General features: G+C 40.7%; 1 protein-coding gene across 8 annotated transcripts in view; it reads right to left on the reverse strand.

Moving 5' to 3' along the window:
* Window positions 1-109: 109 nt before the first annotated feature.
* The window catches only part of LOC145910562 (protein scribble homolog), a 40,443-nt gene continuing 26,952 nt past the window's right edge, over window positions 110-13,600 (reverse strand). The window contains exons 27-43 of one of the 8 annotated variants that reach the window (XM_082997728.1): window positions 11,866-11,970; window positions 10,360-10,485; window positions 10,041-10,187; window positions 9,678-9,758; window positions 9,258-9,614; window positions 8,217-8,303; window positions 7,152-7,721; window positions 6,660-6,779; window positions 6,486-6,542; window positions 6,069-6,251; window positions 5,299-5,485; window positions 4,697-4,868; window positions 3,296-3,448; window positions 3,102-3,227; window positions 2,446-2,562; window positions 1,143-1,242; window positions 110-765 (exon numbers count right to left, since the gene is read on the reverse strand). In XM_082997728.1, coding sequence (XP_082853854.1) covers window positions 757-765; window positions 1,143-1,242; window positions 2,446-2,562; window positions 3,102-3,227; window positions 3,296-3,448; window positions 4,697-4,868; window positions 5,299-5,485; window positions 6,069-6,251; window positions 6,486-6,542; window positions 6,660-6,779; window positions 7,152-7,721; window positions 8,217-8,303; window positions 9,258-9,614; window positions 9,678-9,758; window positions 10,041-10,187; window positions 10,360-10,485; window positions 11,866-11,970 — 2,697 coding nt within the window. In that variant the 3' untranslated portion in view covers window positions 110-756. Of the gene's footprint in view, window positions 766-1,133; window positions 1,243-2,441; window positions 2,563-3,101; window positions 3,228-3,295; window positions 3,449-4,696; window positions 4,869-5,298; window positions 5,486-6,068; window positions 6,252-6,485; window positions 6,543-6,659; window positions 6,780-7,151; window positions 7,722-8,216; window positions 8,304-9,257; window positions 9,615-9,677; window positions 9,759-10,040; window positions 10,188-10,359; window positions 10,486-11,865; window positions 11,971-13,600 lie in introns of those variants that run through there. The other 7 variants (XM_082997729.1, XM_082997731.1, XM_082997734.1 and 4 more) reach the window with 7 other exon arrangements.

The raw sequence follows: 13,600 nt of genomic DNA on the forward strand, positions 1-13,600 counted from the left end.
ACACTGGGAAGTGGATATGAATGCGTGTTAAAAGTTGACGGCTTACGGAGTGAAAAGACCAGGGAATTCCCCTCTAATATTCACAAAACCCACATATTTATGTATAGATAAAAAAAACGACACTTATATGAAAATTTACGGCGACAAACGCAGTAACTACGCTATTGTACGTCACCACCTTGTGACGTAATCTAGAAACGCACGATGTCAAAAAGATAAAATCTCCCCCAACTATCTCATACTGCTGAACTTTCGCGTGCCCAAACGCCGCTTTAAAACTTACACAAAAACGAAGTTCCAAAAACGTGCGGTTTCAACCAATGTTTATGACCTCATAAAAGCGTTGACGTAATGTTGAATCGCCTTGTAAACACAAGTACAAAATTTGGTTAAAAGTTCCGGATTGGCGACTTGACAACGGGGGCTGTATGTGACGTCACAAATGGAGCCCGTGTTGCGGGATGAAAAGGTATAGCACCAAGTCTAAGCAAACCAGCGAAAGTTTGAAGAGAGGGGGGATGTTACACGGCGTGTCAAAGAGCAGAAAGGTTACACGGCGTGATAAAAAAAATCTAGTAAAATCGGTTAAAAACGCTAAAAGAACTGGTTTGCGGGCGCGGTTCGGTTATTTTGCTGTGGAGCACCGTTTCGTTTCGACGCCGGTTGCAGGTTCGGGGGATCCCCTTGGTAGAAACAAAGGGGCACTGTGGCTCCACCTACCGGCCGTCGCGAGGTTTGTTTTTCACAATGTTGTCATCATGCGACCTTTGGGAAAGAAAGGATGGAATAAGACTCGGGTAATTAAAAGAATTCCACGTTTGCCGGAATTACTGGGTCCGTAAACATTGTTAAAATCCTACACTGAGGCAATCACAGTGTCTTCCTTCTATCATAAGGTTCACTGGCATTGCAGTCTACCTGGATCAGCTACTCTTTCCAAAAAAGCGAAATCTGAAAAAAGGAAGCCCCCTCTGATGCCTTGGCTGCGATGCCAGTGAACTTTATGAACGAAATACGCGAGCTGTGATCGCCAAACACAAAGGACCTGCGATGAGGGGCGATCCTGCCTTGCCATGCGAAAGCATGGTATAACGTCTGCGATGTCTTCGTTCTATCTAATAGTTATGAGGTATTCAACTCACCGTTCCCCCCAAACTGTCCGTCCTTCTCCCTTTCTGTTGCATTATCTCCTTGGTCATTACCATCTGAGCTTGCAAGGCGTCCGCCTCCAAAGATTTGAACCTGTAACAAACATTTGACGTAAGGTCAGTGACAGAAACGGATCACAGAGGGATGGAGGAGAACTGGGAGTTTTCAAATTACATCCAGGTTACAGCAGGCAAGTGGAGTTGTTGCAGAATCAACGGTAATGTCAAATATAATTTAGCAAACATATCTTGATCAGTGAATAATTTTTTAAATTGTCCGTGGGTCGCATTAAACACAAAGGGAATCCGCGAGTAGTAGAATTTACAAAATATCCCGCTTCGGCCAAATCATAAAAATGAATATAACAACACCGATAACAAAACGGTTACGCATGAATGACGCCACATGATCCGAACGAGTAAACACAGATTGGATGGTTACAATCCACGCATGCTTGCTACAACTTTAATTGAACTACATCCAACACACGACATCTTTCCAGGTGTGAAATTGAGCGCAAATTACTGGGAATAAATTCCAATGTTCTCAATACCAGGAATTCTCAAACTATGGGTTGTGACCTAAAACAATGGTTTAGACGTTTCGTTGTTGCCATATTATTAACGTGAAGTTAAGCAGGGGTCAGCAAATGGTTGGTCGCGGAAAGTATACAAATAACGACGCACTTTTGTCAAGTTTTCTTGTGCCTAAAAGCAAAAAAATCAATTGTAATATATCAAAAAACCCCGTGTCGGAAAAAAAACGCTGTTATTTTTCGAATAGATGTTTCGCTTTAAAAAGCATCTTCAGTTCTACAAACAAAATAAACAGAAAAGACAAGACAAAGATAATTTGTAGGTTGATTTCGTGAAGAACGTTATGCAATTGAAACAATCACTTAGATTTTCTTCAACAATCAACAACTAGTCATAATGGGTGAGATGAGACAAAAGTTTCATAAATGAAGTTCACATTATTGCTACATAGGCCATGACAATAGAATCAAGTCTTCATGCACCGTTGGATTATCCAACTACCCGTCACAATTTCAAAACATCGCCGTTGTGTTACAAAACGAAATAAACCGACTACAGCAGGAGTTAGTTGGGCATTAACATACTTGGGTGTAATAAACGAGCCTTTACTGTGACGTAACAATCACAAACCTTCACAGTTTGTCTTTCCAACGGTTATCGGTCTAACAATCTACAACACACCAATTGCTACAGTTGGAGCTACAACAAACAAACACACACACACACTTTTGACCACAATGCCGTTAGTGACGGAAATCACCTGCTCCCGTGATCGGAACCGTTTGTGACGTAACAATCAGATGTGGCGGAACTAGATGAGAGGGAGCGTCGGGCTTTGAGCGTATTGTAAACGGCGATGTCATGCTCTAATGCTTCCCTGCCCAGCCAAAGCACAAATATTCACAAAATAATTCGCCCGTAAAATATCTAACTCTATTCCCATTTACAGAGTTGTCATAAAAATGTTGAAATCATCCAACATGGCGATTATTCACAAAACAACGGCCTGTGGCCACTATTGGCAGCTAAGTATTCAGAGTTGTCGTCTAAGCTTGCAAAAGACGAGTTTTATAGATTTACGGTTCTGCATAATGGAGCGGTTTGACCCGTAGATTCAATTTGTAAAATCGTCCCTAATTGTTGGAGGTTCACACAATTCCATCACGTCTGTTCCGCAAAACAATCTGACAATAATCCCACTGCAGATGTTAATTTATCCAAGCGTTAAAAACCCTCAACAACCGTTAGTGTCGAACTAATTTTCCCCATACAAACAAAAGTTTGATTTAAACAATTGTGTTTTGTTTAAACAAACTTTAAAAATTCTGCACAAATAAAAGATCCCCAGCTAGCAAAATATTTCCTAAAATAGCAAAATGTTGTCACGCAACGGATCGCACATCTTCCACATCTCACCTCGCCTGACGCCACTGCTTCCTTTTCTCTGCATCAAGAGCTCGCTTCTCGGCAGGGGAAAGGTCATGTGACGTATTGTCGTGCGTCACAGATGGCGACGTGACCTTTAACCTTTCTTCAAGGGCACTAACAACACAAGGAAGTTGTTTTAATTGCGGTTTTTCACGCGGTAATTATGGGAATTTCTTCCTCACCTTCCTCCTGGTGACAAAGGGACCTCCTCGTCTTCATCCAAAACCAAGCTCACTCTCTTCACATCCTGCTCCAAGGATCGGATGAGATCCTCCTCGCTCGATGCGGCTCCCATTGATTGGTTGAAGTTGGGATTCAAACGCTCACGTGCGCTCCTAGAAAAAATCAGGTCTTGGATAATCCATCTTACTTTACACGAGCGTTTTATTGTGGATTTTGAATAAAAACAAATGTTTGTTGTCAGTGCTATGTCGGTAGAAGCAGTTTTAGCGCTATTTCCCTTGTCTCTCTCTCACACTCTTGTCTTTCTTATACGTGGCGTTTTGTCAAAATTCATTTCATGACATCCGCCTATGTCCCCACTAAAGGTCGCACGATTTATAACAAGTGTTTCCACAAACAATCGATACAAACAAGCACTCGCCTCGAAGGCGCTGAGACAACAGGAAATTGCACGCGTAATGCACGCACATAAACCGTTAAGGTTATACCACACGTAACCATTGCAATGTGGTTGCGAATTCGTAGGCGGCAAAGGTAGGTGGAGTATATTTAGGACTGCACTGGGGTTTCCAATTCCCAATCACGTCGGGGTGTGACCTTCAATGAAACGTCCGCATACTGGGGAAGATGTTGAAAGGTGTGTGGTGCGGTATCTTGGAGGCAGATTTAATTTCGGCTGGGGTTCAATAGTGCGTGTGGCTGATGCTGTCACAGACATATTACTCACGTAAGTGAGATTGATCGTAATTATGAAGTTGAATGGGAAATGCTCCATTTACATAGTTGTGGATACTGTATATGTGCGAATTACCCAATAAAATACCGCCAAACATTGGTTATATGTCAGTAGGGTAGGACGGTTGCTCCGTGAAATCGCGAATGCAGATAAATTGTTTGTGTTACAGATTTTCGTTCAAGTAATATTTAATGCTTAGGAGCACAACTCGCGGCTTTTTTTCTTCTTTGAGACAAATTCTTGAAGACAAACAAAATATCCCACATAACTACTCAGAAATTTATTGCAATCGTTTCGACAATTATCGTCAATGCGAAATGGATTTCAGATTATGTTTGTCCTAAATATTTGATGTCCTGGCTGCGATGCCAGTAAACCTAGTTGATATTTAGGTCAAGAAATACTCGGTCATTAGATGCTCTTCCTTAACGTTTGTGTATGGAGATCGAAGTAACGCTAGTTTAAATATCATCAAGTATTTTTACAATTAGTGACGTATTCATATAATTAAGCTGACAAGACCGTTGTAAGTCACAACATAGCTGCACTGATAAGACCCACTAGGTCGAAACAGTTGCCCTGTCTGCAGCTTACCATAAAAAAACGTTTGGCTCTATTGCTTAAGTCACATAATTTTAAACAGAATCCTTGAGGAAATACTTACAACTTTTCCGGTTTCTTCTCGACTTTGTAAGATTTTCCCTCGATGACAACCGTGGAGTTTTCCGCCACCTTATGAGGATCAGGAGACAGTTCGTCCTCTTCGTAATCTTCCTCCTCATCAATGTCCATCGACCTCCGGATCTCATCCTTGGAGAGGGTTCCGTATTTCTTTTCTGTAGGTGATAAGTTCGATCGATTAGGGGAAAAGCGAATGCGTTAGGCCGTAAAGTGGGAACCACGTTGAATTACTGATTTTTAACAGAACCAGGAGTCCTTTTCCAACTGTACACAAACGAAATGTTTTGGTGCGCAAAATGTTTGTAACAATCATTAGGTTACTGCACAGAAGGATAACACTTAATTACATACAAACCTAAAAAATGCACAGCAAAATTAAAACCCCGTGCAACACCAACTATGGGTTGGGTATGGAACATACTTTAAATAGACGAATACGTAACGTATATTGAACTAAAAGCGTTTTACAATTGTCGCTACTTTTCAACTGAAATAATTATCCCGTTTGTGGCATGTTTTTAGCCAACCCAAAAAAATATATAAAACACTTGTTCTGGTAAAACCCTGTAGGATTTTTCAACCCACCTTCCTCCCGTTTGATCGTCCTCATGTCCTGGTCGCTTACAAGACTGATCTTTTTCTTCCTGTTCAAACTTCCCTCCGGTGACGCGTCGTTGTTCTTCTTCAGGGATTGCTGTTTGATTTCCTGTTCGAAATACTTGCGACGATCGCGGAATGAAAGTTGTTCGTGGGAGATCGAACTCTCGGCGTGCTGTGTTGCAAACATGTAAAACACAATTACATTACTCAAATATGTGGGAGTAATGGCATGTGTTCATATAGTTTGACCACAACGAAGGAAATCATTATGAAAGCATTTAGAGATTTCCACCTATAACAATCTTAGGATTCTTTATGATTATTTCTATGCTTCTCGCAAATACTTGGAACCAACGCTATCATGAGTCGTATTGCAAATAAAGGGAACATTATTAGTACATGGTTGGGAAATCGTAATTAGTCAGCAACCGAAAAACCCAATTCAACAGATGTTACTGTGATATGTGTTTAGATGATCATCCACATTACAACGACTTCAAACATGAGCGGTGAAATCTTGGGTGGAAATGCAAAGTATTTTTTTAAGGAACATATTTAACACCAATCACTTTATCAACCACTCCCTTCATACAGAATCGATCTTAACAATATCAAAAATATATCTTCACTTTAATTAAGACAGGAAGAATGTTGAATCAAACCCAACGTGGTGGGGGTGCAGATATTTTTCCACCACCAGTTGCTCGCAATATTTGTTCAATTGGACAATTAACAATATGAAATACATGACCGACCTGAGGAACAGAGAGATGTGAAGGAGGTGAGCCACTAGTGGGCGACAGAGAAGTCTCAAGAGCGAGATGGTTAAGATTTGATCTTGGAAGAAGACAAGAAACATCAGAGGATGAGGCTGCAAAGAGTGCAACGCGATCTTTGACTGGAATCAAGTCTTCCTCTTCATCCTCGGGTAGTGGAATCTGATGGCATGGGAATAAGGTCAGTTATGAAAAGTAGGTCAGGATATATTGGAAAATGAAAATCCCACTGTTTTGAAACGCTTCTCTCTTGAAACAGAATAAAATAAAAAGAATACGAATGAAAAAAGAATGAAAGTGAGAATGAAAAAAGAGAAATATTACAAGCAAGTGATTTCCTATGAAAATAAAGTTGCAAGACCTAAGAATAAGGAAATAAAGAAAAGTTTATGAAACCTTTGTTGTGTTCGTCTTTGATGACGTCATATCTTCTTCATCAGATCCTTGCACTTCCTGTTGTAACGGAAATGCGACAGTAAAAACTAATACGAATATTTTTAAGTTTTGAGGAAATTAGCTGTGAATGGTATAGAAGTTTAGGCAAAGGTTGATTTAAAAGTTGTTATTGACCATGTTGTATTGTAGAGCATGCCAGAGGGAAGAAGGTGGAGGTTTATGCCAGTCGTGTTGGTGAGTGGCAACCTGAACTGTCGACTTAATCGGGGAAGAAGTCAGAGGTGAGCGGGAAGGCTAGAAGAAAAAGTTGAAGAAATTGAGGAAACTAACTACATCAAGCCACGATACTACAACAGGTAAGTGGTTAAGAATCGGGTAAAGATAAAAAAAGGTGTAAAGCTTAATGAGATCCAGAAAAAAATGTAAAGGTTTGGTGGGGACTGTAACGTGATTTTACGTTACATGTCAACGGTTGCATTAATGGACTTAAGGTTGCATGGCCAGTTGTCATTTTGGCGTTTCTCTCCATTGGGAACGGGTAATTAATAGGCAGAAAATGAGTCTCCCGAACGAAATGAGGAAATACAAACAAAATGTGCGTTTGAAAACTGTACACAAGCTTCAGCAGGTGGTGACTGACACGGCGCAAATTCGAGGTTTTCTTACTTCACTCAAAGTATCAGGAACTGCAGCAAACTGACGATAATTATTCCTCTTCATTTTAAAACTGGGAGATTTGAGGTCATCTTGAGATGGGGACTGTGGACGCTGCAACTTTCGAACGAAGAAATCTTCGCACATGACTCCTTGACCTTCAGCGACGTCAGGGTCAAGAACATGTGGCCATGACTTCCGCGAGGAACATACGTCTGTGTTGAGACTAAGCAGACTGCTGTAACCTCGGTATTTTAATGGTTGGCACACACTGGCATCTGCACTTGGCGTTTGTGGATTAAGAAAACTGACAAATCGTCCCTCCATCATACTCACAGGGCGTGGACCTCGGTCTCGAACAGACCGACATCGAATTTCTATTTGGTCAACTGAGGTTTTGGAGTCTTCAGTGGATGAACCTGCGCAGTCATCGTTAAGATTGAAGGAAGAAAGATTAAGGGTTTCAGTCTTGGGTGACGGAGTGGGAGCAGCGTCGCTGTGGACGCAAACATCCGGAGCTTGAGAGAACGGGAAGAGGAGATTATGGCAGGATGAGGACAAGTGATGGACTTCTGGCTCGGGCTGTAGTTGAAAGAACAAACTTACTTGGATTCAGGATTACAAGGATGAAAGTATGTTGTTGGTTATAATAATAAGATTCGGTATAATAACAGGCAAAGGACAAACTACACAGCAAGAAATATAATCAAGGAATTTCTACAAAACACGGATCTTGCATCGGTAAAAGCACAATACCATAAAACGTCCACACACAATGCTTCTAAACAGGTAGCAAGTGAACGCACTTCAACTACACAACAAGGCAGAAAAAGGGAAGGGATAGATATGAAAAAAGAAAGTCCTAGATACGAAGATTTTACTACAAGCATTCCGCTAGTTCGTCTCCGGACGGGAAAACTTCAACACAAGCAACTCGGCAATCTGAAGAATCGTCATTACAAACTCGCTGATTGGTCAATACGCAAGCGGGGGTCACGTGACTATGGATGATGACGCATGCATACAAACGTCACTACGGACACACGAGGTGGCAGAAACACGCCGACACAATGTCACCTGGGCCTGCACAGCGGTTTTTGGACGTGGAAGCGAAGCGTAAAGACGGTAAGAGGCTTTTCTGTACGGCTCGCTGGGCTGGGTTCCCTGGGGGCAGTCAAAGTTTAGGGTTAACAGTTTTTGCGTGTTTGGAAACAATTCTATATTTAGTAAAGTAGATTATGATGCAATTGACGTGGATAGGTTCCCTATACAGTCGATAGGAAGTAACTCAAAAAATATATTTCCTAATCAGCTAAGGCTGATCGCCGACAACAAGAAATATATTTTTTACATAAATATTTTCGATAGTTGTCACACAAATATCACTGTTTTTTTTAATAAAACCACATGTTAAAGTTGTTTATGGGTTATTGGTTATGTTGGTTAGGTCAGTTCTCTATTCACTCCACAACAAGACAAGCAACCAGTAAAACGTTGTATTTCATCACAAATCATGCACAGAACACCAAGTATTAAAAGCATATCAAAAACTCATTAATTATTAAAAATGTTTAACACGAAGCTGGTAAAACCAAACACACATAAAAGCGAAAACAGTTCTTATATTATTTCGCACATCAACAGCGTCAAGCGGTGTTAAAAATTCAGTCGAAAAAAGCCTGCATGCTCTAGGAGAAAGTCCGGGCGTTCAAAAGTGTTCACCGTGTTAAGAACACATTTCTCCCTCTCGCATTGCTTAACCAAGAACCTGTTTAACATCATTTTATAATGCAGCAAATGGGCCATGATGATCAGTGAGCTGCAGACTGTCCCAACCTGTCAGGTCTCACAGCCGACAAGACCACGCACGTCACGAGTTGATGCGACCTGACAGGTCTAAAAATGTGCATTGTAAGCAGCTCACAGCTCACAGATCAATAGCTCTTTATTGCAACTGGTTATTTTGGACCAAATCCTCATTCCGTATTTAAAGTGGATCATGCTTCACGTGGTGCGTTGTTACGTTTTAGTGGAACTTCACCAGATGCAGTGGTTAGTAGATAAAACATCACGTTCAAACTGTAAGCGCGCATCGATAAATCGCCCCAACTCTCCTACCTGGACAGATCCTGGAGATTTCGGACTTTTGGGCCCACTCGCTTTCGGGGGCAGCGGAGGGGGTTTTGAGTTACGATTCTTGGGTCTTGGGGCCACTGGGGGCGGGGGCGGGGATGAGGGGCTTATGCTTCCATCATCTGGGGACCCAGCGTGGGGTATAACTTCAACTGAAAGCTGTTTCTTGTTGTCAGCAGCTTGTTTGGAGGCCTGGCGACTGCGGCGTCGACGCCTGGGTTCTGGCTTGTCATCAGGGGAACCATGTCTCATTGGAACTCCACTGAGCTCCTGGTAGCTCAGCGGTTGGCGGGCAAGGTCCGCCATCGCCCCTGTTCCAAGATCCACTTTCTTCTCAAGGGACTATGAGCAATGGCAGAGGGTTAAACCCCGATCTTTGCTAACCTAACTTCAATATCGTTCTACCTCGTCCATGTGGTCGTCGTCTGAAAATTGACTTCTTGGTGAAAGCGACCTGCCTTGTTCTTCAGAAAGCGGAGATTCAACCTGCCGTTATCCCACATTGATGACTATAACTGTTCCTTTACTTACTTAATTACTCAAAAAACTCTTGACCGAAAACTGATATTATGCATGTATAAAAAGAATAGAATAATTCAACAGTATCGGCGACATAAGGTGAGTCTTGCACCTCAAACAAATCTCTTGTTTAACTTAAATAGGGGATTGGATGCAGAAAAATTTACATGCTATGTTTGCTTTTTTTAGCCAATTTTATATAGACATCCAACACCTAGTAAGAATCAACATCACCATGCAAGTTTGTACCTTTGTCCTTGAATTGGTGTAAGGGCTTGGTGCGTTGGCAAGGTCCTTGTAGTTGGGTTTAATCGACACTGGAGGGGCAGATTTTGGAGGGGGAGTGAATGGTGGAGGTCCTTCATGCGGATAATCTTCATCAAATGATGCAGATTTCTGTTCAACAGGCATAGATTATCCACGGTTATCCATTAAATTTACAAATAGATATAAAAGTGGACCAAAATAAACTACATACACTTACAGTACTATAAAAGAGATGAAGGGTCATTCCCTCCCAACAATGACCTGTTAATAAATAATGTTTCTTGGTTGTAGTAAAACTTACCCCGTTTATGAAAGCTTTTTCCTCAACTTCCACACTTTCCCCACCCTCTCTTACTCGCTGCAATTCTTCCTTCCTTAAAAGTTCCTCCCTTTCCCAAGCTTCTTGTTCTTTGATCATTTGGGATTCCTTTAGAAAAAAAACATTTTCCATTATATTTTTTTTTCAACACTACTCCATTTTTCATTTATTATTCTGGAGTTAACAACACACATTGCTTTAGGTGTCTGCAGTAACTAGATTTTGAAACTGGGTCAAACAGTATCCAGGTTTTCTAAATTCCCTTGTTTAAATTCAATGTATTATTTTTTTCCAAATACATCAGTTTATTTTTTTGTGAAAAAATACAGGATTTATTATTATTTAAAGTCGCAAAATAATCCTGAAGTTATATGAAGTAAACCATTTCATTTGGCCAAAAAAGCTGCATTGTTTTAAACATTTTCAAGCATGTTGAGAATGCAAGAAAATCTTCAGCACAAAAATCAGTTGAAAATTTTTTCAACCAGGTTTAGGAAAACAAAACATAACAAACATGCTGTTGAACTGAAAGTGCAGAATATTGTTAATCCTAAATAATAACAGTAATTTTTTAGTCCTAAAACTAAAACTAAATTATATTTAAACTAAAACGAGGATTAATGAAAACACAAAGAACAAAAAAAGAGCTCGGATATCAACAAATCAATAGAAATCCTATTATATTGCTACACAGTAATAGGTTTTCATGTCTGGAGTGTCAATTATGTCAGGCATTTTAAATGCTTGAGGAAGCCTGAAGGATCAATTATTGATGAGTGATTTAAGGCCCACCACAATACCACAGGATGCTTTGTCTTTTGGTGATGCTACATTACTGCAGAAAGACACAGGATAATACATGGTGGAATTATTCATTAACCCCAAGCCTCGAACAGAGCCGTTGGTCGTGATATGGGCTAAATGGACTTGAATCAATTTTTAACATCTGAGAGTAGTGTTGGCCTGACACATAAATATTTATGCCGTTAACCGGAAAACCAGGCACATGCCATGTAAGAAGAACAATCTTGCAGAAAAATTGTTGTGTTCCAACCTATTTGGACTTCAACATTACTACAAAAATGTGTTTATAAACCTTAAAAAAAATTTTACATAAATATTGGTATGTTTTTGTACAAAATATGTACGTCATTTTTTTTTATCTTAGGTAGTGCTTTATGAATATTTGAACATTCCAGAACATTTTGCAAACATGCATCATCCACACACCTTCAAACTGTCCACTTAAATTGGGATTACAATAAAAAACCGCCAAAAAATAGCGGACCGATGTAACTTAGATGCCAGAATAGTTAAAAAAAACAACACGGTGGCTTTGTGTTGTAATGCCTTAGTTCAAACACACAACAAACAAACAACTATGTGTTCAAACACAGGCCATTATTAAGAAGGTCAATATTATCATCATGCACTGTTAGAAAGCCCTAGCAAACATGCATCAATGATCCTGACATGCACGTGGCCTACTTGCTCATGTCTTGAAATTTCTTCAGGTGACAAATCTTGGTCAATTGAGGAAGAACTGCCAGAACCGGTTGCCAGAAGTGGGTTTGCAATCACACCCGGTGAAACCTATTTGGCCGCATGCATGTATTAATATTGCAGCAAATTATCGCATTTTAATTAAAGGGTGAATTGGTGCAGTGCTCATTGGTGGCGACAAATCAAAATTGGGTTATTACTGACACAAACACACGGCCTTGACATACATTAGGGTAATACACACCCAGCATACACAACCCATTTGCTCACACACATACATTCATAAGTTTCTGACAAGTAATACCTCAGTGGGTTGAGCAACAGGCTCAGTAATTTCTGGCTTCATTTCAAGTTCTTCTACATGGACTACCTTCTCCTCTGTTTCTATGGTAACATCCGGAACTGATCTAAGCTCCTCACTTTCAGCTTTAGTGTCAACTTCCATTTCACCTTGTGGGATGACACTGTTATCTGTTCTCGTCCCAGTGCAACTCGCATTCACAATACCCATGTTGAAGTTAAGAGCGTTCACAATATCAGCCTCCAAGTCTGTGTCTGAGGCGTGACCATCCATTTCCGTATCAAGACCAGTATCATCTTGGATCTCGGGTAAACTGTCATCGTCTACTTTAGCTTCGGGTGCATCACGGGCATCCACACTAACTTTGATGTCATCATCAGCTGGAGTTTCAACAGATACTGATTCATGTGTTGCTGTCGGTTGTTTCCTGGGACTTTCCCCACCAATCGATGCTTCAACGTCGCTCGGGGATGTTACTATGATCCTGGGATGATTCATTCCCAATCCATTCTCTTCCTCTTCAACTGCAGTGCCATTTTTGTCTTTATGTTTGCTCGAATTTTTGCTCTTTCTAAAAGGATTCCGCTTTCTGAAAGACCTTCTCAGGGAGCTGCCAAAGCTTTCGGAACGGGCAGGAGACGCATCATTTTCCTTCAGCGACTTTTTCTTTTTAAGTTTTTTCTTACGATCAGATACAGTTGGGGAGTCAACCTCTGCAAGCTCGGACTCTTGTGCCTGTTTTGGGTCATTCTTCGACGGTCTGTACTTGTTTGAAAAAGTGTTTCCCATAGTTTTCAGTTAGCAGGATACACAAACAAAACTAACAAAAAAAAACTAATTTCACACTGGTACCATTACAACTGCGGGACAAAAACAAAATCACTATATGGTCTCATACAGAAAAGTACGAATCACAAGCTGCCAAAAATCTCTGTAACAATAAACCATCCTAAATTATTCAATACAAAAGCTAATCGGATATAATAATCCTCTAAATTCCTTTCAATACCCACCACTTAATTGATCAGAACAATAAATAACCGAGCAGCCTGCATGGCTCATATTAACAATTCTTGCGTCATGATGTTAAGTTGCAAGGAAACAGCAAGATTTCAAAACCACACAGAACTACTGACCGCCAGGCGACTTGTACTGTTGTGTTATACTTAACACCCCGCAGTGCCACCATTCCGTGTTTACACAAACGTTGACAGTGACTTTGCTAAGCGGGTCACAGCTGCTTGATAGCGAGCGCTTATCGTTTCACTGACATCAATACGAGTATTATTCAGGCTCACCGTTGTACAGAACGGTACGTAAATGCAACGCTCGGTAAAACCATTGCAGCCGCGTTGACGTTTCACCTTTCCGCTATCACGCTTTCATTACAGCACGGCACAAAGGTTATATCTGGTTGTG

This window comes from Ascidia mentula, chromosome 8 (genome assembly GCF_947561715.1).
Source record: "Ascidia mentula chromosome 8, kaAscMent1.1, whole genome shotgun sequence".
In the NCBI taxonomy this organism is placed as follows: domain Eukaryota; kingdom Metazoa; phylum Chordata; class Ascidiacea; order Phlebobranchia; family Ascidiidae; genus Ascidia; species Ascidia mentula.